Below are 25,081 nucleotides of genomic sequence, written 5' to 3'. Positions count from 1 at the left end.
CTCTCAAGGCTAAATCAGATGTCACTGTCGCCATGAAGTAATCCCACAGTGGTTAGTCATCACCCCTATTCTCCCACAGCACTCTTTCTTTACCTCAACTATAACACTTTTGTTACAGTATTGCAATTTAAATCTACAACTGATCCCTGGATGATCAGTGTCAATATTACCTGGGAATGCAGTAGAAATGCAGAATCTTGGGTCCTCCTAGATATTTAGGATGAGAAACTGAATTTTTAACAAGATATCAGTGACTTATAGAATGGTAAAGTTTGAAAAACCAGTGGTTTTTAAATCTTTCTCTACTTGAACTGTAAGCCTTCCTAGGATGCTTTCATTTCTGTCCCCCAAGCCCATGATAAGATTTGACATCCAAATGTTTTCTAAGTTTTATTTATAATAATTATGTATATGACAGATTTTTTTAATTACTGGAGGAATAAAATACCATTTTATTAATACTAGTTATTTGGTAAGTGGACAAAGTACATTTCTATGCAATACTTCAATTTTTCTACAATCAGAATGTATTACCTTTATAGGTAGAAAAACACACAAGATTTAGAAAACTATGTAAAATGTAAGATGAAATGTAAAATTTATGATATAACATTCACAAAATGGTATATGATACATACAATGGTGTATAATTGTGCTGAGGTATATTTACATATATGAAAAAATGCCATGCTATAATGTTTTAAAAGACAACAGTATATATTGATGGTATCATGCTTAAAAAAAAAAATTGTAAGTTGCCCCTAAAGGAACATATACCAAAATGCCTTTGGTGGAGTTAGTTTATTTATACCTTTTAAATTTTTTCCTAGTTTTCTTACAATCTTTTTAAAAAGCATGGTAATAAAAAAATAAACAGCCATTTTCATTTTGAAAAATATCTCTACTCCTTACTAAGTCCCTTTATGTCAGTCATGAGACTTCCACAGGCACACAATCATTGCACACATGAAGGCCAGGGCCCTTAGTCCCACACTCCAGTCACCTGCCTATCCTGGCTCTCTCCCACCCATGCAGCTACTCCAACTCAAAAAAATGTGGCAAGTGTGATGCCACCTTTGGCCAAAAACACCCTGTCTTTTTGGAAGTCTCACTTTCCCCAGTTATTTTCTCTCAGATGGTAACAGCAACAGGAGATCTGCTCTCTGAGACAAAAGCAACCAGACAATTCATACTGCACCACCTCCCCCTGGTGGCAGGCTTTGGAAATGGAAATCACTTGATAAGAAACTACTGCAGCCTGTCATCCTTCTCTCTTTTCTTCTTAGTTTATTTTTTATTTTTTTGGTGCTGGGGATTGAAGCCAGGGGTTCAAACATGCCAAACACAAGCTCTACTACTGAACCATACCCCCCCAGCCATATCCTTACTCCTTTAAATCATCAAAACCTCTTTTTCGTTCTTCAAGGTGTCAAGTACAGACACAAAGCCAGGATCCGATATCAGTCAGACTTGGTGCTTCAGATAATGCCACAGGTGACTTCTGCCCTTTATCTCCTGTCCTTTCCCTCCCTGCTGCTTGGTCCTTATGATACAGACAGGTTTATCAGTACTGCCTTTCCTGCTTTCTTTCTATCTCCTCCATTGCCCTGAACCTCAGGAAGGGCAAGCAATGGCCCAGGAACCCTTGGCACGGTCTGGCATGGAGAAGCCCCAGAGACATTTACCATCAATCCTCTCAGGACCCAGTCCTTGGGTTTTAGGCATTGATATTTCAAACATGTCAGGTTGTTATGCTGATGTTTCTTTAGAAATATCACAGTGCAGCAATGTCAGTCTTCAACTGTGGTGCTTCTGGTCTCCACATAAACGTGAAGTTTCCTTACTCTTCCAGGAAGAAGGAAACATTCAGTAGGATATCTGGAATAGGAAGAGGGAAAACTGGCATATCACCTCTCCAGAGAACATAAACACCAGATTTATAAAGATATAGAGCACAACAAGGGCATCTCTCTAATGTCTCCAAAGAGGCACAGGGAAGGAGGAGAGGAAATAAGAAGGAATTAAAAAAATAGTACCTTGTACAAGATCTTGGTGTTCATCTGCTGAAATTTGGTCCCAGGCCTTGGGCAATGCTTGGATACCTGCCAAGTCTCCCCATTGGATGGAGGAAAAGAGATACTTTCTCTTCAGATACTTTCCTGGAAGTTAAGGACTGCTCAAAAAGAAAAGGAATAATGCTGAAGTGGGGGAAAGGTACCTCATGAAAGCTTTGGGAACTATAAAGTCAATGTAGAGCCATTGTTACATTTCTCTGGGGGGGAGGAGTGGGATTAGACTGTGCCACAATATTTTCTAATCAACTCTAATAATATGGCTTGAGACACCAGAAAACAAGAATCAAACACTGTCCCTGAAACCTAGACTATCTTTTGTAAGGACAAAAGCAGAAACTAAAAACAAGCAAAGTGACATAAAAGACAAACGCAGCAGAAGTTTGAAGGGGAAATACATCCACTTTAGAGGACCACAGGAACATTTTAGCTGGTAGGAAACACATAAGCAAAGGTACGGAGTGAAGAAGTGTGGAGTGCCTTCAGGGAACTGCGAACTTTCCAGCATGCCTGGCAGGTGAAGGGCACATAGCAGGAAAGGTGGGTTGAGCCAGAACACACAGACACCGAGGAACAAGGTAGGCATTCTGAACTTTATCCTACTAGCAGCAGAAGCTACTGACACATATTGTATGAGCAACCTGATGAGAACTAGACTTCCTAAAGATACAAGGAAGTGAGAGACAGCTTAGAGGGGCAAAAGTCAGAGACAGAGAAGGCTGCCAAAGGCTACATGTGATTAAGAATCCAAAAGAGAAACTGTGGAAGTGGCAGAGGGAATAGAGAGAAAAAGAGTCACACATCACTTACTGATGGGGATATGTTCTGAGAAAGGCATTGTAAGTAATGTCATCCTGTGCAAACATCCTGGAGTGCACTTACACGAACTAAGACAGTTCTGACGTCACCACGTGATACAATCCTATGGGACCTCTGTGGTATGTGATACCACTGCTGACCAAAATTTGTTATGTGCCACCTGACTGTAAAAGAAGCACCAGGGAAACAGAATTGAAGTGCCTGATAAGTGCCTGTGTAAAGAGTTTAGCACATGCTAAGTACTCAGTAAAGTCTGCTCCTGCTGCTGTTGGCATCATTACTAAAACTGTTAGCACCATCTAGCAGGTGAATGGACAGCATTGAGCCTACAAATAAAAGAAAGGGGGTTGAATTTGAGGGCTAGATTGAAGAGTTCAACTTTGAGCTTGACTTTTTATTTTCTTAAGCAATCCAGCTGGAGGCATCTACAGAAAACTGAGGCTCAAGACTAGCAACAACAATGAAAGCAGAAACTTAAGCCAGAGGGTGGATGTAGGTATCAGGTGAGAATGGAGACAAAACAGCCAGAACTTCAACTAACTAGTCTTCTCCTTCCACCCTTGCCCACCACCACCCCAACTCTTTCCTCGGAACAGTCAGCATGGTTACATTAAAAACATATATCTTTTCTTGTTACTTTTCTATTGAAAACCTAATAGCTCTCTGTTTCACTTAAAGTAAACGCCAAAATTCTTTCAAAGACATTCACGGCCCTAAGAAGTCCAGCCACCTCCTCAATCACCTCACCTCCCAGCAGACTCCCCTCATACCCTGCTCAAGCCACACTGGCCTCCTGGCTACTTCCTAAACATACCAGGCACACTCTCACCTCAGGCTTTTGCATTTGATGTTCCCTCTGCCTGGAATACTCTTCCCCCAAATATCTACACAGCTTCCTCCCTTGCCCTCTTCTGATCTTTGCTCAAATGTCCGTTTCTCATGATGCCTGCTCTGACCACTCTATTTAAAACCACAACCCACCATCATACTTCACATTCCCTGCTTTATGCTCCACAGCACTCATCATCATCTGAAATGCTCCTTATATTTTCCTTTTTTAATGTCTGTCTCCTAGTACCTACAGAAGTGACTGGCAGATAGTAGCTAGTTACAAATTAGTTGAGAAATCATAATAAAGAATAATCAAAGAGGAATCCATGTTCAAGAACCAAAGAGAGTGAATCCAAACTTGTGATTAGAAAATTAAAGAGACTTTGGAATATCTCTGAACACTTATCTGGAATGTATGCAAAGGATATGAACTTCGATAATGTCTCTCAATATCTTGCAACCATTCCAACATGTCAGCCACAGAAGGGCTCTCAGCCGAGGGCTGCAGAACAGCAACAAGGCCGATCACGTCTGCATGTTGCTCATAGATCCGAAACACTTGCTCCACATGGCTGCTGACCGTGTCACGCACCTTGAGGAGGGTGGCTCTGTGGAAGAGTCTCTGCATTAGGCAATATGAGAAATGTACGCAGCAAGCCTTCTCAATCCTGGCACTCTGACATTTTGAATTGGGTGATTCTGTTTTGTGGAGGGCCACCTCACACATGCAGGATGTTTAACAGTACACCTGGCCTCTACCCACCAGAGGACAGAAATAAACCACACTCTCACCATCTCCACCATGATAATAATGTCTCTAGACATTGCCAAATATCCCCTCACAGAAAAACTACCCCCAAATGAGAACATGAGCTAAGGAGATTGGTGATATTGCTTTGGAGGTACAGGTAGATCGAGAATTAAGAAATAACTTTATAATGGGGAGCTGAAGAAGTTATATTGCTCTCAAAGCTGTGGGATAAGCCCGGTTACCAAAGAAAGTAAAGACTAAGGGACATTTCTGGGGTTAAGGATAGACTGAGGGTTGAGCTCAGAGGCAGAATGCTTACTTAGCATGTGTAAGGCCCTAGGTTTGATCCCCAGCACTGCCCCCCTCCACAAAATAAATAACCTAAGGAGAGCAAATGCTTACTCACAGACTCAAGCCATGTACAAGAAAAGGGAATAAAGAGGGTACTGAAGCAACAAACCATTCCCATCTACATGCTCCCTAACCCTTTCTAGAAAATTCTTGAACAGTCAAGTGTGGGCTCAGGATGCACAGACTACTGTGGAAAGTTATTTATTCTCCCCCATGCATAAAAACAGCTTGTTTTGCTCACGAAAGAACTAGACTAGCACACAGAGCAAACACTTATTCAACAAATCAATGAGTGAATAAAATTATTTTAAAAACTAAACACAATAATGCATATAAAGTGCTTAGAGCAGTGTCTAGGTTATGGTAAATATTATTTCATCGGTGACCCCAAAGGATCCAGCCATCAAGACAAAGGCTACAACTTCCAAAAGTAGAAGGCATTTCCCAGCCTAGTACTGTGTCTTTCAAAAATATTTGACCCTTTATGAACAACCAGAAATATGAAAAATTGTGCTCTATATGTGTACTATGAATTGTAATGCATTCTGCTGTCATATATAATAAAAATTTAAAAATGAAAAAAAATGTTTGACCATGACTCACAATGAAAAAACAGAATAACAACCCAACACCCACACACAAATATGTAATCAATTGAAGTTAAAAGTTCTCAAAACAATATTTATTCTCTCAAAAGCTGTTTTTCATACTGTGAGATCTGCTTACTTGTAGTCTGTGACTTGTAGAACAGAAGACAAAATATCAGAGTGTAATACTCATAGCATTGTTTTGTGGAATATTTCAGTTTATATGTATGCATGTGTTTATGTGGACCATGATACAAAACTTATTTCACCCTATAGGTCATGGTCAAACTCTAAAAGCCACTGATCTAAAGGAAAACAAGTGCCTCTAGGAAGGCAGGCTCTCATATGCCCTGTCTCCTATCTCTTCTCAATCAATAACCTTTTGGTTACTGAGAGACAAAACAGTTAAAAGGCAAAAACCAGAGCTTTTAGACATGCTACTCCTGGGCACAGAGACACCAATGCACAGCAAAACAAATAATAGTTAAGAGCTCTGGGGCTGGGTTGTCGCTCAGTGGTAGAGTGCTTGCCTAGCATGTGTGAGGCACTGGTTTCAATCCTCAGCACCACATAAAAAATAAATAAATAAATAAAGGTATAAAAAAATGGACTTAAAGGGCTGAGGCCATAGTTCAGGGGCAGAGTGCTTGCCTAGCATGTGTGAGGCACTGGGTTCAATCCAAAGCACCACAAAAAATAAATAAATAACATAGGCGCTGGGGTTGTGGCTCAGCAGTCAAGAGCTCACCTAGCAGGTACGAGGCCATGGGTTCGATACTCAGCACCATATACAAATAAAATAAGATAAAGGTATTGTGTCCAACTACAATTAAAAAATTTCAAGAAATTTGTAATGTTTTGAACAACCCACAATAAAAAAATAAATATTTTAAATATATATTTATCTTAAGATGGACTTAAAAAACAAACAAACAAACAAACAAAAAGCTCTGACTTTGGTGTTTCAAAAGATGGGGGTTGGAATCCAGTCAACTATTTACTAGATGTGTGCCCAAGGGCAACCTGCTTGAGTCCATTTCCTCACTTGCAAAAACTGGAATGAAGTGAGGTTAAGTCGCAGAGGTATTAAAGGACTTTATGGGTAATGTAGGTAAAACCTTCAGTTCTGGCACCTGCTAAGCTTAAAGCCCAGTTCCTTGTTGCCTTTACCAAAGACAACTATAGAGAAGGGCTAATAAGCCTTCTCCACTCCTTTTCCTTTGTGCTTTTGTATCTTCTACATGCCTGGCTTCTGACAAGGGAAATGCCAGAAAGTGGCTTTTTGACAGTGGTCCCTTCGCAACAGAAGGAAGGGCCGAAACACCTTCAAATGCCATGCTCCCGAGTAAAAACACTCTTCTGATCCACCCAAGCTACTTGAAAGCGCCCAGTTTAAAGATCCTTCTAAACGGCACCGAGGAAATCCTTACAGCCTCTCCCCTAGCTTGTCCAGGACCACGTCCCCAGCCGCCAGCTGCTTGCGCCTCAGCCGCTCCTGTAAGTCCGGGAAGGCCCGGAGCGCCGGCACATCTTGGAACCGCACGCTTTGCGCGGCCTGCAACTGCTCTGCCAGGTTGCTGAGGGAGGCCAGGAGCGGCGAGCAGTCCCGCAGGGTGCTCTCCCACAGGCCCTGCTGCTCCTCCACCACCGGGAAGCACTTCTTCAGGGCCTCCTGCACAGCAAGTAAAGGCCGGTCTTGAGCCATCTTCTTCTGTTGGGAAAACAAACAAAAGAAAAAAAAAGGGGGGGGGGTCAGGGCGCCAAGTCAGGAGACGAGGTGCTGGGTCCCGGGTGGGAGCCACTTCCTGCCCCGCGGTCGGCCCGGCTCTCGGCCTCCGAGTCCCTCCGCACAGGAGCTCCTGCCCGAGGCGTCCTCTCGCCTTCGGAAGCTGCTCCGTGAAGGACCCTTGCTTCCCCCGCTCAGGCGGGTGTCCTAGTTACTCCTCGGAATAGGGCAGTCTCCTGCTTCAGACTGAGGATTCCCGGAGCCCAAGACCTGTCTCCCCTCGAGACTTGTGCTCCTGGAGCCGGAATCTTGTCTCTTCTCTTCGAAACTGCCTTTCGCGTTCCCTAACCCCGCCAGATATTGAAGCGTGAGAACCCACCCGGAAAGCGCCGGGACTCGCACTTTCTGCGCACGCTCAGAAGTGACCGCCGCCCCCCCCCCATGACTACGGAGTCGTGAAAAGATGCCGTAAAGCCGCAATGACTTCTGGGCAATGAAGTCCTGCCTGTGGATTGGCTGTCTGATGGAGGAGCTTTCTTGTGGTTGGGTGTTCTGAGACCATCCTTAAAAGGGCCACTTCTCATTCGTCAGCCGCAGGCAGTTGAGTTTGAATTGGGTGGCGGTTAGCTAGAGAGCCTCTCCCTCTCAGCTGGAGCAGCGGGCTATACTTCTCGGCCCTAGCTTCCTGACCCGTAGGTACGTGTCTCGCGATCTCTTTAGGCCTAGACCCCGAAGGACGATTCCCAGCCGTCGTCTCCACCCCTTACTTTCCTTCCCCTGTCTCTGCCGCTGACCCCTTGAGGCTCGGTCCCCCTCTCCCCGCAGTCTTCACCGAAGCGCCATGGCTCCCAGGAAGCGTGGTAGTCGGACGAACAAGACCAACTCGTTACGGAGCCAAAAGCTCACCTCCTTTCTTAAGGACTTCGACCGTGAAGGTAAGGGGTGGATTCCCGCCGTCGCTGCTGCTACCTGAGGCGGTCGCAGGGCGCCGGCGAGTTGGGGCGCCCGCGGCACGGACTCTCCCGCTTGGTGACGCGTGTCCTTTCGGCTTCTGCCTCTCGCAGTGCAAGTACGAATCAAGCAAATTGAGTCAGACAGGCAGAACCTTCTCAAGGAGGTGGATAACCTGTACAACATCGAGATCCTACGGCTCCCCAAGGCTGTGCGCGAGATGAACTGGCTTGACTACTTCGGTAAGAGACAAATTATGGCTGCGGCATCGTGACACCCTTCAGAAAAGGTTCTCTAAAATGTTCCCTTCTTCATGAGGTCCAACATGGCTACTTATGGAAAACTGCAACCCTGCTGCTTGGTCGCATTCTGTCTCACCTGCCTGCTTCATTCTCAATAGCACTTACCGTGGTCACACCCCCACAACCCGAACAGGCATACCAATTCAAACCTAAAGGACTAGGAGGCAAATATTTAAGGTTTCTTGAGCCAGAGTGTTCTTGATCCAGGTACTCAGCTCTGCTTTTGTAGTTTCGAAACAACTATAATGAATGGGCACAAATGGGCTGTATTCCAATAAAACTTTATGGACAAACTAACATGAATTTCACATAATTTTCACACTCTAGGAGATATTCCTCCGGGTGTGCATGCACGTGTGTGTGTGTGTGTGTGTGTGTATGTACATTATCCAACAATTTAAAAATGAATGAATTAATGAGTTGGTTTGTTATCAGCACTCAGGTGGAAGTAGCTCTTTCTGCAGCTCATGAAAATTGCAAATTGATTTTTAAGTGTTCACTCCTGTCTTGATTAAAAATGGGCAAATTGTTTGTGAACTGCAAGGACGGGAGAATTTTCCTGACGAGAGAAAAATCTCAGCCGATTTTCCCACTCCCTCACTAAATGTCCAGGGAAAAGCAGAGACCTTCCTCTGCTGGGTTATCCTTTTTCTGTTTTTCTTTTTATTAATAATTATAGTATGTAGCCTTTTTCCTGGATAGAAATGCTTGTCCTGCTCACATAGGATTTAGCAAGTCTTTCAGTTTGCCTTTTTATTTATTATTTCATGAATTCACTCATTTATACAAAAGTTGAGCACACCTCAGTCACAATGATGGATGCTGAAGATGCATTGGAGAATAAAACTGACATTGTTCCTGCCCTTGAGAGCATATGAGCTAGTGGACAAAGGTCTTTTTAAAAATTCAGGGCCTGGGGATATAGCTCAGTGGTGAGAACTTGCCTAGCATGGATGAAGGCCTAGATTCAATTCCAGCACTGCAAAAAAAATAAATTAATTAATTAAAACAAAATTACAAGTATGTCATTAGAATTATAAGTACTACAAAAGAGACTAGAGTAGTGGCTAGTGTATTTAGTGTTTTGTACTCCAGATAGACATTGTACCAAAATGGATTACATAATTGAACTAATTTTAACTTCATAACAAGCTAAGTAATTATTAATATCATGCCTGTTTTAGAAATTAAAAGATTAAGGCATGAAGAAAGGTTACTTTGCTTAAGGTTTCAAGCTAGTTAGTGGCAGAATCAATTTGAACCCCAGCATTCTGTTTCCAAAACTTGAGTTGTTAATTTTGTTATTTTTTTTGGAACTGGGGATTGAACCCAGGGGTGCTTAATCACTGAGTCACAACCCCAGCCCCTTTTTTATATTCTATTTAGAGACAGGGTCTCACTAAGTTGCTGAGGTTGGCTTTGAACTCACCATCCTCCTGCCTCAGCCTCCTGAGCTGCTGGGATTACAGGTGTGCACTACCATAACCAGTAAGATCTTAACTGTTATACAGGATACCAAGACAGTCTCTAAGAGTAGGATGTAACCTAAGTTTATTCCACATCTAAATCTAACAAAGACGTTTCTATTCAATGCATATTTCCTATGCCAAATTTTTGCCAGAAACAGTGGTCTTATTTATGGAATTCAGTCCAAGACAGGAGTGGACACTTAAACAGTTTTTGTTTTGAGTAGCTGTTGGGTATGATAAAGGGAAACAACTCAGCAATTTACTATGTAAGTTTTACAGTTCACAGCAATCTAGTATGATAGAAACATAAGCAGAATTTTGGGGTGACATTTGAGCTGAGTTTTAAAGGATAAATTAGAAATTTGTTGGGAGCAGAGGAAATGCTTAATACTAGGACTCTAAGTCATAAGAGATGGTGGCACATTTGAGAAATAACAAAAATTTTGATGAGGTGGAATAAGTCAAAAAAGAAGGAATCCAGCTTAGAGAAAGATTGGACTAGATTGTGAGGGTCTTTCAATGCTGGAAGATGATTTATCATTGAAATCTGATAGTAACTAAATGTGATATTCTTTTTAAAGCCCTTGGAGGAAACAAACAGGCCCTGGAAGAGGCAGCAACAGTAAGTGACTTATTTTACTTTTGAGCTGGTTAGTTTTTAAGTATAATCCACTCACAAATTTCAACCAATGGGCTGGTATGGTGGCACACACCTATAATCCCAGGGGCTTGGGAGGCTGAGGCAGGAGGATTGTGAGTTCTAAGCCAGCCCTAGCAACTTAACAAGACCCTATCTCTAAATAAAATATTAACAAAGGGATTGCAGGGCTGGGGCTGTAGCGCAGTGGTAAAGCACTTGCCTTGTACACGTGAGGTGCTGGGTTTGATTGTTAGCACCAAATAAAAATAAATAAAGATATCATACCAACTACAACTGAAAAAGTATTTAAAAGAAAAGAATAGGGATGGGGATGTGACTCAGTGGTTAAACACCCTGGGTTCAATCCCCCATACCCAAAAAAAGATATCCAACTAATGGGTTTTACACTGTAAGAGAGGTTCCATAAGGGAGCATTATCTCTGCCAACTAAAAAGTTATGGTGTGTCAAACATTGAATAGATCTGAATAGCCCGAATAGATCTGAATCCCCAAAAGGACTCTGATGTTATGATACAGTCTTCTTCACGCCCTTCTGTGAGTTCCTTATTTGAAGGTTCAGCCAACCATGGATCAAAAATATTTTTTTAAAAATCCATACTAAACATGTACAGACTTTGTCATTGTCCCCTAAACAATACAGTATAATAGGGGCTGGGGATATGGCTCAAGCGGAGGCGCGCTCACCTGGCATGCGTGCGGCCCGGGTTCGATCCTCAGCACCACATACAAACAAAGATGTTGTGTCTGCCGATAACTAAAAAATAAATATTAAAATTCTCTCTCTCTCTCTAAAAAAAAAAAAAAAACACAGTATAATAGTTATTTTTATCTTGATGGAATTTAAAACATATAATAGGACATGCATAGGTTGTATGCAAATACCACATCATTGTATATGAAAGACTTGAACCTTTATGAATTTTGGTATCCTCAGGGGGGTTCTGGATCCAATCCCCTGAGGATACCAAGGGACTACTATATATTTTAGGGGTTTTGTCCAAGGTTTCTAACTCACAGCTTTTATACCCCTTATAATTTCTTAAGCAACTACAACAGTAAGAACATCTTTTTGGCCTTTTGACCTGAGTAATTCCAGAGTGATAAAGGTGAAAGACAGTCTTTTGCTATTTATAACAAACCCCTTTCAACCTTGATGTTAATGAGGTGATTTTTTTTTTTTTTTTTGGAAAGTCCCTGGGTAACCACTGGATGAGGTGCTGTTTCCAGGGAAACAAACCCTGTGCTCTGAGAGTTGGAACTCAAAACCTCTCTTCCAGGGAGGGAAGAAGGTTAAGTTGATCACCAAAGGCCAATGATAAATCAATCAATCATGCCTATGTAGTGAAGCCTTCATAAATACCCTTAAAAGGACAGGTTCATGGGCTTCTAATAGTTGAATACATGGAGATTCCTGGAGGGTAGCAAACCAGAAGGAACATGGAAGTTATGTGCCACTTCCTCTTGCCTTAGGCACCTTATAGGGATTTTTCTGGGTTTTTTTTGTTGTTGTTGTTGTTGTTGTTGTTTAAGTATATATATTTTTTAGTTGTACATGGACACAATACCTTTATTTTATTTATTTATTTTCATGTGGTGCTAAGGATCAAACTCAGGGCCTCACATGCTGGGCAAGCACTCTACCACTGAGCTACAACCCAGCCCTAAGGAGGTTTTAAATATTATTTTTCTTCTGAAGGTTCCATAATGTTGGTATATAAAATAAACTGGTAATAGATTAGCAATGTAACAAAGGTATACAATTGATCAACATACATAAACATAGGAGCCATACACAAAGGATAAAATTCAAAGAAAGAGTCAGATAGAAAAGCTTGAGGCTCCTGGAGCAAAAGAGGCTACTGCAAGCTATGGGAGGTAGAGGAGGGGATCCCAATGAGAACAGAAGTTATCTTATTATACAAGTAAAGTCTCTCAGGTAATGGTCATCAGAAGGCCATAAATAAAGCGGTTCCAAGTTCAGAGAGCAGCTCTAGCAAATTAGTCAAACCCAAGGGTGGGGATGGGGGGGGGCGGGCAAGGGACTCCTTTTTTTATTTATTTATTTTTATGTGGTGTTGGGGATCAAACCCAGGGCCTCACCTGTGCTAGGCGAGTGCTCTACTGCTGAGCCACAACCCCAGCCCGTGACTCCTCTTTGTAATCAGTTGGTCAGAAACACAGGTAAAACAACCTGGGGCTGGCACTTAGCATGGGAAGTAGGGAATAGTCTTGTAGGATCTGATGCTATTCTCAGATAGATGATCAGAATCGAATCAATGATGTCCACTATAGGATTTCTGAATATAGGATATAGTATGGTGTCGGGAAAAATCCACACACATTTGGCCATGGAAATGTTCTTAAGAATATAGTGGGGGCTGGGGATGTGGCTCAAGCGGTAGCGCGCTCGCCTGGCATGCGTGCAGCCCGGGTTCGATCCTCAGCACCACATACAAAGATGTTGTGTCAGCCGGAAACTAAAAAATAAACATTAAAAAAAAAAAAAAAGAATATAGTGGGGAGAAGTGGAGTTTTGTCATTCTTAATCCTCAGAGGCAGACAGTTCCATTTTTGACAGGCCCCTAGTGGTCCTTTTCCTGAACTCTTTAGGAGAAGTGGAAAGCCTCAAGCTCAAGTGCCTTTAAACCATGACCTGAATAGCTAGGAGATAAACTACAACTCTATTTGATTTTATCTTTTGGTACTGGGGATCAAAACCCAGAGGCACTCTAACATTAAGCTATGTCCCCAACCCTTTTTATTTTGAAACAGGTTCCCACTAAATTGCAGAGGCTGGCCTTGATCTTGCCATCCTCCTGTCTCAGCTTACCAAATTGCTAGGATTATAGGCTTGTGGCACTACATCCTGCTCAAAATAAAAATTTGAAAAGTCTGGGGATGTAGCTCAGGGATGGAGTAATTGCCTAGCATGTTTAAGGCCCTAGTTTTAATCCCCAGTACCACCAAAAACAAACAAACAAAATATGTGCATATCCACTTGTGTGTCTTCCTGTTGAGAGAGATTTTATTGTAGCTTTTAACACATTTTTAAAGTGAACACAAAATTCTGCATTCTTCAATGAGAATCATTTGGAATCTGAGGTTTGAAGGGGTATGACTTCAAAGGGTACATATTTTCTTTGAATAACAGATCCCTACCAGCTCAAGAAGCTAAAGATAGGCAGGAACTAGTTGTTCAATTAGGAAAAAATTTAAGATTTGGGAGATGACTATTGTAAGAGAAGGATGGGAATAACTGAAATAAAATTGAGCTAGTAGAACATTCTTGACCCAAGCCTTCTTTTTCTTATGTGTCTGTGATCCATTTTATTGATGCCCCCCTGTCACAGATCTGGATCTAATATTTCAAAACATTCTTTTTTTTTTTTTTTAGAATTTTTTAATATTTATTTTTTAGTTCTCGGCGGACACAACATCTTTGTTTGTATGTGGTGCTGAGGATCGAACCCAGGCCGCACGCATGCCAGGCGAGCGCGCTACCGCTTGAGCCACATCCCCAGCCCCTCAAAACATTCTGAGATGAAATAGAATCATTAATTAATGCATCTTCTTTTTGAATTAATCAGACATATAGAGCTGAAATAAGAACTTCTGTGTAATATGAGAGAATCCCTGTTATCTCCAGAAAAACTCTTTAGAGACTCAATGCCCAGGATTTTAATTGGGTGCTGGCTTCTTGGGAAGAAAAAGAAAGAAGAAAGAAGCAGGTGTTTGGTATAGACCACAATGTTTGCATAAAATTTAGGCATGGTGAACTATTCTTGTCAAAGAATGATGGGAGTCACATCATGCTAGTTATTGCTAGAGACTGTAGAAAGTTTTCAGGAATGCCATTTCTGTTCCATCAAGCATGATAGACCCCACTAATCTATCCCAGTACTGTCTTCTAAGCCCTGACAGCCTCAGAATTCTTCTCTGAGTACTCCATGTAGTCTCTACAAATCCAGATGTGATATCTGTGTGATTCCTAGTCTGTAATAACCATTTTAGTATTTATATGTGCCCCATGAGGAGAAGACCCCAAATCATATCTGTTCTTGCCTGTAATCATACATATGGGTAGTCACCACCATAAACCTAATTAGAAAGCAAGGAAGCCTTTTTGAAGGAGCATCAGAAAACCTTACTGAGAGCTGGGTGTGATGGCAGTCCCAGCTACTTGAGAGGCTCAGATGGGAGAATCACTTGAGCCTAAGAGTCTAAGACCAGCCTGAGTAACATGGTAAGACCCAATCTCACGAAAAGAAAAAGAAAACCCTGTTGAGACCCTGTAGACTTCCCCCCAAAAAAGTCTGATAGTATCAAGTGTTGTAAAGGATGTGATTCATTAGGGACTTGTGTTTACAAATGAGATGTAAACTTTGGGAAGAAATTTGGCATAATAGTAAGGCTGACATTTATGTAACATATAACCCTGTAGTACTCTATCCTTCCTAAGTATGTGGCCAAGAGAAAACTTGGACGTCAAGTGCATCACACATGTAGGTGAGGCAGTTCAAAGTAGCACTATTGATGGGAAAATGGACAAACCCATGGTGATAGAATCACACACATTCAGTTATACATTTACTGTCTTATGCAAACAGTGGTTACCTCTGAAGAATGACAGGATTAAAAGCCTGTCATTGGGAGGGAGAGAGACAAAAATGGAACAGGGAAGGAATACATACTTAGAAACAAGTTATTGGCAATATTTTAGGTCTTGTGGTATGTGTAGGTTTATGGAGGTTTGCTGTATTGTATTGTAACTAATATTTAGCAGTCACTTTTCATGTACCAGGGCCTCACGTGTGCAAGTATTTCTCATATTTGATGGACTAAGCCTGGTACTTTCTGTCTGTGTTTGTCACAGGCTGATGTGGATATCACAGAAATAAACAAACTAACTGCAGAAGCTATCCAGACTCCCCTGAAATCTTCCAAAGGTGAGTACTTTTGAAAACCCCTTGTTGGACAGAGAGCTGAGGTCCGAGGAGCTTGGTGAGCCTCTCAGGCAGGGCCTTTTGGTGGCTCTCTTCCCTCTAATGTCTAGTTCCCAATCCTGTAAATCCAAAAATTTTATTTTAGCTACTACATTTAGTTAATTAAATGTATGTATGTATAATACTAACCAAACTCACAAGGCTGTTGTGTGAGCAAAAGTGAAAGGAGATGGGGGGAAAAACAGCTGTGCAGAAACCAAACATTGTTGCCTGCTTGCTTTCCCCTGAGTAACACAGAGAGGCTGGCAGGATTCAGGGAGATGTTCCAAGACAGGCAATGCCAACTGAGACTCTCTGATGTGATCTGCAGGGTCAAAAGAGAATCGTAGAAGGAAACTTTCTCAGTGTAATTTCACATTCCCCAATTCAGTGATCTGGCCATGTAAAATCATCTCACATCCATGTCCTACACCAGAGAAACACTGTCTCATAGGAAAGCTATATGGGAAGCCAGGTTGGAACTTTTGAGCTTGGAATATGGTCAGGATGAATTGAAACCTGGGTTGAATGTCACTATCATGAAGCTATGGTAGCTGAATGCATCCAGCTCTTGTGAGGGCAGATCTGCCCCATAGCCTGGATGTGGAGCTACACTCTAGGTACCTGCTCCTCTAACCAGGGCCAGAAACACTGTCTTCTCGTAGTTATGACTGGCCTTCCATCAGAATTGTCTTGCTGAATGATGAGGTTTTTACTTTCTTTGTGCCATTTTCCAGTCCTGCCTCTCAAGTTATGATAGAATTGAACTTCAGTGTTTTTAGATTACATATTATCAGTTTTGCTTACATAGTGATGGTGGTGGATGGGAGGCAGAGGTCTTCTGATTTCACTTTGTACAACTGAATATACCAGGACCAATGTCAACCAATCATTATAATTGATTTTTTTTTTTTTTTTTTTTACCCTTTTGACTACTGAACTTCAAGTACATTGTAAGCTATTAAAATATATCTCAGGCTGGGGATGTAGCTCAATTGGTAGAGTGCTTGCCAAAGTTTTCTTATGGTATCTATGTATCAATACTAGTTCTGCTCTTTGGAGCCCCATAAAACTATTTTCAATATGACAACCCCTTAAATATTAAAAATTGGCATTTATCCTTTGGAATCATTCTTCTTAAATATCCCTAATGCTCCTTTTCCTCTTTTGATGACAATTATAATAAAAATTTTATTTTTATAAATAACAATAATACAATAAATAACACTTGTTATAACAGTGTCTGGTATGGTCCAATAGACTTTACATTCATTAATTCCTCAAATACTTACTAAACACTTAGAGACATAATTCTAAGACTTGGAGGCAAGAATGAAAATAACAAATGTGTTCTTATGGAGCATACATTCCAAACCTCATAATATCGCTATAGTAACAGCTCTCTGATAAATGTGAGGGAACTGAACACCTTGATTAAAGCCATTTGACCTGGTAAGTGGTAGTACCACATTTGAAGCTCAAGTCTGTCTTGGTAGGAGGGCTGGGCTATCCCTGTAGAATCACTGTATGGGGTTTCTTATCTACTCTGATTAAGTTCCTTTGTTTAAATGCCCCCCACTTTTTTCAAGTGATCTTCTAGGATGGGATTATACCTCAGTGGTGGAGCGTTTGCCTAGAGGCCATGAGGCCGTGGGTTCAATCTTCAACACTGCCAAAAAGAAAAAAGTGGTATTCTTTATGTTGAGTCTATTTCATGATTGTAGCCTTAGGTTATGTTAAGTGTCATTCCTTATGAGAAATGTGAATGCATGAAATTTCTTCCTATCAGAAATAACACACTGTTAATGCTGTCTCTTTTAGCACGAAAGGTATTACAAGTGGATGAAATGATAATGGAAGAAGAAGAGGAGGAGGAAAATAAACATAAGAATCTTCAAACTTCAAGAGTAAGTAGGAATTCAGGATAAGGGCTGAGGGCTGGCAAGAGATAAGCAAATATAAAAATACATGGGATGTGGGCTGAGGCTGTAGCTCAGTGGTAGAGTGCTTGCCTTGTACACATGAGGCCCTGGGTTTCATCCTCAGCACCACATAAAAATAAATAAATAAAAATAAAGACATTGTGACCATCTACAACTAAACACACACACACACACACACACACACACACACACACGGGATGCAGTGTTGCCCTCCTAGAGCTCACATTTGATTGAGAGCATCCCACGTAAGTGGTAAATAACAAAAGAGATCATTGACATGCATTTGAAGTGTATAGACCTCAGAAGAGGAAGCTAGTAAGCCTTCCCTACCCAAGGAGGACATAGCCAGTCTCTTCAAGGTCAGTGAGAAGAAAGGGGAGAAAATTTCTGGAAGAGCTAGGAAAGGGTCTAGCTAAGGAGCTCCTAGGCAATTTGGTATGGCTGGTATAGGACAGGAGGAGAGCAGGGACCAAATAACGGATGGCCTTGTGTGCCAAGCTTGGAATTTTCTATTCTGTCAGACAGGTGATGGTAAGTGACATCAGATCCATATTTTACAGTAGTATTCAGGATAAATGGAAGAGGAGAAAATAAGGAAAGCTGTTAGGTTGAACTAAGGCAGTGACTAAAAACAGTCATGGTTTTAAGATAAGTTTTATAAAGGAGAACTAGCATGATTGGTGGAAGAAGGAATCAGAGATGACCAAATACTTTCTAGCTTAGGCAATTGCCATCCAGTGAACACGGGACCCTGGAGGCAGAGAGGTGGGTTAGGGTGAGAGGAGACGTGCTGGTTGCTTGACATGTTGTGTGTTGAGTACTTTTCTGGGACATGGGAATTCAAATAGGAATTTCACCTGGAGCTCTGGGGGAGGAGGAAGTAGAGATGCACTGCCCCCCGGTCTTTACATGCTAGTCCCACGGGGAGAGTGGAAAAGACTGTCAGGGAAAGCATGAGGAGGGAGACTGCAGGTGGGCATGAGAGGGAAGTTGGGAGGAAGGGCTCCTGATGCAGACCGCCAAGGGACAGAAAGAGATGCGGGAAGGCTGGGTTGGACTTGGAAGAAAGGAGGGGAGAGTTGCCAGGAAATGAGTGACTCTTGTCAGGTATTCCCAGGACTCAGAAGGTAAGGACTGTAGGGGGTTCCTTGGATTGGGCACGTGGGATGCCCAGAGCGACCACCACTGTAGCACTTTATGGAAAGTACTGGAGCAAGTCAGGCTTCAATCTTGGCCCAAATTTTCTATTTGAAGGCCCAGCCAGTGTAAGTCCTCTGTTGATTAATTATATTCTGAATGCTTTAGTCACTAAATTCTGTGAGTTGAACTTTCTTTTCTTTTTTTAATTTTTTAACTTTTTTTAGTTGTTAATAGAACTTTATTTTTATGTATTTATATGTGGTGCTAAGAATCGAACCCGGTGCCTCACACATGCTAGGCAAGTGCTCTACCGCTGAGCCACCACCCCAGCCCCAATTTGAACCCTTCCTATGTTCAATATTAACTTTCCTTCCAAGAACTGATCCCCTTTCCTCTCCTTTTTTAACCCTCCTTAACTTTCCCCTGGGCTGGGCTTTGTGTAACCTCAGTTTTATTGATTGTGACTATAGGTCAAAAGGTGTCCTCCATCTAAGAAGAGAACCCAGTCCGTACAAGGAAAAGGCAAAAGCAAAAGGTAATGGGTTTCCAAAGTTAGACACGTGACTTGGGCTTTCTGAAAGAACTCTGTACAACAGGCAGAAGAAGGCAAAAAGGGTTTTGGTGATTAGTGTTCTAGGAGTGTGAAGTCACAGGATCCTTGAGGAGCCATGCTGGAGGGCCTCTAGTCTCAGCCAGTTCTTCTGCCTACCTTCTCTATTCTCCCCCACTGTTTTATTTTTAACAGGCAGAGTGAGCTCAAAAGAGTTTAGTAAGAACTGTATTTTATGTTTAGTTGCCTGACAGTCTGTGTGCAGAGGTATCCAGAATCAGTCACAGAGTGGCCATCACCTGCCCACAATTAGTTGCTTGAAATGTTCCTTCTGGTCTTGCCAAATAAAGATTCTATGAGATGACTATGGAATCTCCACTATTTGGAGATAAGAGGAAACAGCTTAGGAAAGTAGGCATTGGACTATGAGTCCCCCTTTCTCTCTGGGCAGAGGTAGCAGGACATTAACGATCTGTCTTTCAAGAGAACAAGAATTCTAGTTTTGGGGGTAGCTGTGAGCTTTGTGTCATCTTCTCCAGCTTGATTGAGAAGTCAGACTCTGCAAGATTTCTGCTGGGTTTCAGAGTTGCTCCTCCCTAATTGGCTGTGTGATCTTGGACAAGCTCTTTAAACCTCTATGCCTGAGTTTCTGCATCTGTAAATGAGGATGATAAATACTGCTTGCTTCCTACATTAGCTGGTGGGGCCACATGACTTAATGGGCACAGGACATCCAGAGCATGATCAGTGCTCTCCACGTGTCATCTGCCTCTACAGCTGCAGCTGTCATTGCACCCGAGAGTTGACACATTTATGGCTGTTTCTTCCCTGTAGATCAAGCCACAACAGCAATGTGACCCCAGCTGTAAGCAGATTAGAGCTGTCTATGGTGAAACCAACTCCATGCCTGACGCCCAGGTTTGACTCCAGGTGAGTGCTGAGCAGCACTTGGATTCAGGGGGGAGCCCAGCAGTGACAGCACTCAAAGTAGGACTGTTAGGAAATGCCCTGAATCCTGGCCTGAGAAGCCACCTGGGCTCCCTAGTGTTTGCCCCTCCCCTGCATGCAGGTTCACCCAGTTCAGGGCCAGAAATGTTCTTTATCTGATGAGAGAGAAGAACATTCTTTATCTGATGAGAGTGGTGACTAGGAGACATCTATGTGACTCTGGATTTTTTCTGATTCTGGCCAAAAGATTTTTTAAGCTGGCTAGGTACTTTCTTATACCTGTGGTAGAAGTAAAATTAACACCTTCTTTTTTGAAGGGCAACATAAGTGAGAATGTTTATAGCAGAAGTTGAGACCTTTCATAAGAGTTAGTCGCTCAAGTAAGAATGCTGTGTAGCCCTTAGAAAAGAATGGCTGTGTACATGCCCCACAAGAAGAGCTTCCTAATCACAGAGATCTCCAAGCAGCTTACCAACAGTGCATACTTTAGGATCCCATTTGCTTTATGCACACAGAATACTTCTGGAAAGTTTACTTAGAATTCAGAGGAGTTACCTCTGGGGAGTGGAGTAAGGAGCTATTGACTCTGAGGTGGGAAAAGTGAGGAAGACTTACTTTCACTTTTAATTCCCACTTGATTGTTTTTTCACATGGGTAGGTAGCAAAAGCTAATTAGGGGGAAACAGCAGCATTTTAGCTATCTTAAGGAGGTTGGTGTGGGGATTGGTGTGATGATATAATCTCTGAATCATCCTCCCTTGACCCTGGAGAGTTCCTCTTAATGGAGGGACTTAGCCACTCTGGGAAACACCTAGCCAGTTTATTTCTGGTCCCGTGGTGGGTGGAGGACTGGCACCCATATAGAGGATTGGTCCTAAACTTTACATGCGTATGCATTGACTCTTTCTAGATATATGTTTGATAATTACAGCCTCCTTTCTCCAGCTGTGTTTAGTCATTACTACTTAAAAAATGTTTTCCCTAAATTTAGAACTTGCCTTCTAGAAATGTGTGGTTTGAAAGCTACAGCTTAAAACCAGATGGGGTTGGAAGGGCTCACAGTGCTTGATGTCTTTTAGTCTGCCAAACCGTCTTCACAGAGATTTTCCCACTTTGTAGGGTCTTCAAGGCCCCAGGCCTGCGCACGCCAACAGCCAGAGAGCAGATTTACAGCATCTCTGCCAATGGCAGCCCTCTTGCTGATGGCAAAGAGATCTCCCTGACTGTGCCAGTGGGCGGCGGAGCGGTAAAGTATTTCTCTGGGAAGCCAGACCACAGTGTGCTGCTCAGTGAAGCCTTTCCCTTCCCTGGGCCATCAACCACCTCTGTCCTTCAGAGCCCTTTGGTGGCCTAGGTCCTGATCTCTATGCTTCTGCAGGGCTCAGAACCCAATTTTGTTTCCCATGTTAGAGGCCCAGACTGGGAGGATCCCTGCCCGGCTCAGGGTTCCAGCTATCATTTGTCCACTGGATTAAAGCAGGCCAAAGGTGCAAAGGACATGATGCCTGATCTTGAGAAGCAGTTCAGTAGTCAGATGGGTTTGCAGTTATAACACTTAGGCTACAACAATAGGGATAAAGGGATTATGACTACAGGGTGCTCTTAGTCTAGACAGGGCAGTGAGAGCTGTACCTTCAACTCTGTGCAACCCTGCGGGATTCAGAAGCAGGCTGCCCTGGTTTCTCTAGACTATAAAGAGCGAGTTGCTGACCTCAGCCCCAGTGGCAGGGTGGCTTCTCAGATGGTCTGTGTGGGTTGCTAAGCTAGCGTGCATGCCTTTGACCCCAGTGATCCAGCTGGTGGCCCAGTGATAGTGCTGTTGATGTCATCTTCTCTTTAGGCCTGAGCCACCTCCTGCCTACCTTGCCACTTCTCCCTCCCAGCCATCCCCACCATCACATGCAGGATATCCAGTGGAACCCCTGAGGCACACTGGGCTGTGGGTGGAAGTTCTGCCTTAAAAGACATGTCAATGTAACCCATTCTCCTCTCCACACAGAGTATGCGGTTATTGGCCAGTGACTTGCAGAGGATTGATATCACACAGCTGCATCCAGAGGCTTTAGGGGACATTAAGAAGCTCTCGGTGGGTTCCATGTTCATCTCCTGGCCAGGAAGGCAGTGGCAGCTTTCCTGGTTTAGCTTTCTTTAGGGTTGTCCTCTGGGTCTGAGTGAATACTTGATATTTAGAATTATGTTGCCTTCTCCCAAGGGATTGTGACTGTTATCCTGCTTACATAGCAGCAGTTCTGGTCCAAGATTAATGTTGAGTTTGGTCAATCCCAGATTGCCTGCCACTGAAGTCCCACAATAATTACAAGGATCAGGCAATTAAGTGCCAGGGTGTCCACTGACCACCATGAACTGAAACTTCCTTCAAGGAGGGAAGAGGCTTGTTATAAGGGATCTCACAGAATCAAAGAAACATTTAAAGTGCTGGGGACCATCAGAAATCAGCAGTGGCAGTATGTGGCCCTTCATGGGCACACCAATCTAGTGTCTGTTTGGCTCTGGGTTCCCAGCCTCCTTTCTCTGGCACATCTTCATCCTCCCTGTTGGCACGTGACCCTCTCCTAAGGCTCTTGGTTCTGCTGTTCTTTAACAATGATTCATGTGTGGCTTTAGGTACTAACACCTCTGATTCTAATTGTTGCTCCAGGGCCACAGCTGTTCAGGTTCCTGTTTTCATTTAGGTTCTCAAGAAGGAGATTTTAACTGACCCTGCTTTGGTCTGAGGCTCCTCCCTGGTGTGTCATCTGTGGTAGTGGGTGATGGGTGGGAGCACTTAGAGTAGACCTGGCTGCCACAGGCCCACACACACCCAGCCACCCAAACCACGTGACCATCCTCCTCCTTTAGCATTATGGTCCCAGATGCTCACTTGATACCTTCACTGTCTCATTCAAGTGTTATTTTAACCCTTTGTTTTGATAAGAAAGTTTCAGAAAAGTTAATCAGGGTGAGGTACAAGTCAAGAATGGAAGGGCTGAGACTCACACAGACGTGTGCATGGGTAGACTGGCTTACGAAGTGCTATCTTCTTTAAATGGCCTATCTCCTCTTTTTAGAGTCATCTCGCCCAAATCTGCAGCAGCATACGATCCCACAAGTGAGACTGTTCAGGCTGTAGCAGTGACCATGGCAGCAGAATGTGTACATCTCCCTCCTGTTACCCACCATCTCCTCCTCTGTTGATGCAGGGTACTGGGTGGGGCCTTGGAATCTTTTACCTGCTGTGCCTAATAGTCCTTGTCAAGCTGACGTGTGGAACAGAGTTTTGTGCTTATCAAAGACCAAAAACTGGTTTGGAGGCAGCTTCCATGTCTTGTATTTCTACCTCTCTAGTTAGTGGGGATTTGGAGAAGCGAATTACAGGGCTTAGAGTAGTCTAGGAGTTTAAGTGACTGGCTGCAGAGTAACCATCCCTATGCTGTCTGTGGACTCCGCAGAGAGCACTTCTCTCAATGGGATCACTGGGAGGGCCAGGGTGCCTTGTCTGGTGATATTGTTATGCGTTTAGCTCATGCTGAGGGCACAGACTAGTTGTGTGGAGTCAGCAGTTACAGCCTTGTGCTCTGAGCAGAGCCTCTGGACCCCAAAGGGCCACATACTATGGTCCAGGAATTTTGGGAACTAGGATTATTACTCCTGGCTTGCAGGCACGCAGCTCCCTCTCTTGCGTCTGGCTCTTTAGTCATCTTTTGTGTTATTAACTCAGTCCTGTACAGGCTGGTTGTTGCAAGTTGCTTTATTCTCCTTTTCATGAGACTTTTTGTACATATTGTTTTCCTAGTAATGGTATGTCCAAGCTGATTTGTTCAAATCAGAGCTACTGCGAGATACTGCTTTCAATAAATTTTGATTTTGTTTTGTTTTTTAATCAATATTCCCAGTTGTGCTACATGAACTGAAGGGACCATTTTGGAGCTAAGCTATTAAGAGTGGGGATCTCTGGACAACTGCTTTATTCAGAAGGCACAGAAACCTTTATTACAGACAAAATTTCTGGTATCTAAAGCAGTGCTCACACCCAGATCCAGGGCAGCAGTAACCTCAGCCCCCAAGCAGGTTCCCCCTAATGCCTTCATTTCAAGAGTTAGACATTTACATCTGGGAAGACGAGATCAAGAATGTCTGTAGTAAACCTGTGGAGTGAAGGCTTGTGGGCTGGGATGTTGAAGGGTGGGTGACTCTGTGATCATGCCTCTCGCTTCCCAAAGTCCTTGGGACTTTGGCAGGTCTGCCTTCCTCAAGTTCTTTACACTGAAATGATCATCATGGAACTTAGCTGGCCACTGAGCACAGGGATTCATGGAGAAGAGGCCCTTTGGTCAGCACGTAGAAGAAAGCTTACTCATGCAAGGAGGTGACCTAGCCTCTAAAACCACACCTGAGGCTTCTCCCTTGCCCTCCTTTGGCACAGCGCTTAGAAGGGCCTGACATGAAGGAAACACCTGGGACCAACACGCTGCACCCAGAGCCAGGCTCATCTGGTTCACTCCATTCACACCTCTGACTAGGTGAGCCCACTGCAGGAAATGCTTGATATGCAACAGGTGCCTAGTCAAGGCCTGCGACTGGGATAGGGCAATTCATGTGATGTGCTTGACATGAGGTTTAGACATGAGAAGGTTTAGAGGGGAGGGGCTGTGGCTGTGGCTCAGTGGCAGAGCACTTGCCTAGCATGTTTGAGGCACTGAGTTCGATCTTCAGCACCACATAAAAATAAACAAAAGTATTCTGTCCATCTACAACTACCAAAAAAAAAAAAAAAAGGATAAGGAGGTTAAATGAGTGGGTAATGAGATGGCTGTTTTATCGTGCAGAGATCTCCTAGTAGGGGTTAACTGGGTGGTGGTGTGGTCAGATAGGTTGTGGCTGGAGGAGGTGGGTCATTGGGGCATGCCTTTGGGTATATTTTATCTGATGAGGGAGGAGCTTGTCATCCCCTGGAGTCCCTCCATCCACCCCACCCACCCCCTCCTGGTAGCAGTGTCC

The 25,081-nt window shown here is 43.2% G+C and overlaps 2 protein-coding genes across 3 annotated transcripts; one reads left to right on the top strand and one right to left on the bottom strand.

Annotated features, from left to right (window-relative positions):
• Nucleotides 1-377: 377 nt before the first annotated feature.
• Nucleotides 378-7,561, bottom strand: CUNH1orf109 (chromosome unknown C1orf109 homolog). The gene is made up of 5 exons (XM_015485248.2): nucleotides 7,517-7,561; nucleotides 6,842-7,122; nucleotides 4,151-4,330; nucleotides 2,037-2,155; nucleotides 378-1,878 (listed from the first exon to the last, which is right to left on the bottom strand). The coding sequence occupies exons 2-5, from the start codon at nucleotides 7,114-7,116 to the stop codon at nucleotides 1,841-1,843; spliced, it is 612 nt and encodes a 203-aa protein (XP_015340734.1). The 5' UTR covers nucleotides 7,117-7,122; nucleotides 7,517-7,561; the 3' UTR covers nucleotides 378-1,840.
• Cdca8 (cell division cycle associated 8) lies at nucleotides 7,142-23,954 on the top strand. Of its 2 annotated transcripts, none has more exons than XM_015485247.2 (11): nucleotides 7,142-7,737; nucleotides 7,858-8,072; nucleotides 8,202-8,330; nucleotides 10,441-10,481; nucleotides 15,394-15,466; nucleotides 17,324-17,409; nucleotides 19,056-19,120; nucleotides 19,970-20,065; nucleotides 21,203-21,329; nucleotides 22,083-22,169; nucleotides 23,152-23,954. In XM_015485247.2, exons 2-11 carry the CDS (start codon nucleotides 7,979-7,981, stop codon nucleotides 23,194-23,196), a joined length of 843 nt encoding a protein of 280 aa, XP_015340733.1. In that variant the 5' UTR covers nucleotides 7,142-7,737; nucleotides 7,858-7,978; the 3' UTR covers nucleotides 23,197-23,954. The 2 variants fall into 2 exon arrangements, with proteins under 2 accessions (XP_015340733.1, XP_048671690.1); XM_048815733.1 differs by having other exon boundaries at nucleotides 7,734-7,833; nucleotides 7,963-8,072.
• Nucleotides 23,955-25,081: the final 1,127 nt, after the last annotated feature.

The sequence above is a fragment of the Marmota marmota genome, unplaced genomic scaffold, assembly GCF_001458135.2.
Source record: "Marmota marmota marmota unplaced genomic scaffold, marMar, whole genome shotgun sequence".
Lineage (NCBI taxonomy): Eukaryota > Metazoa > Chordata > Mammalia > Rodentia > Sciuridae > Marmota > Marmota marmota.
The sequence above is the reverse complement of the archived record's forward strand: the minus strand, read 5'-3'. Positions and strand labels throughout refer to the sequence as shown.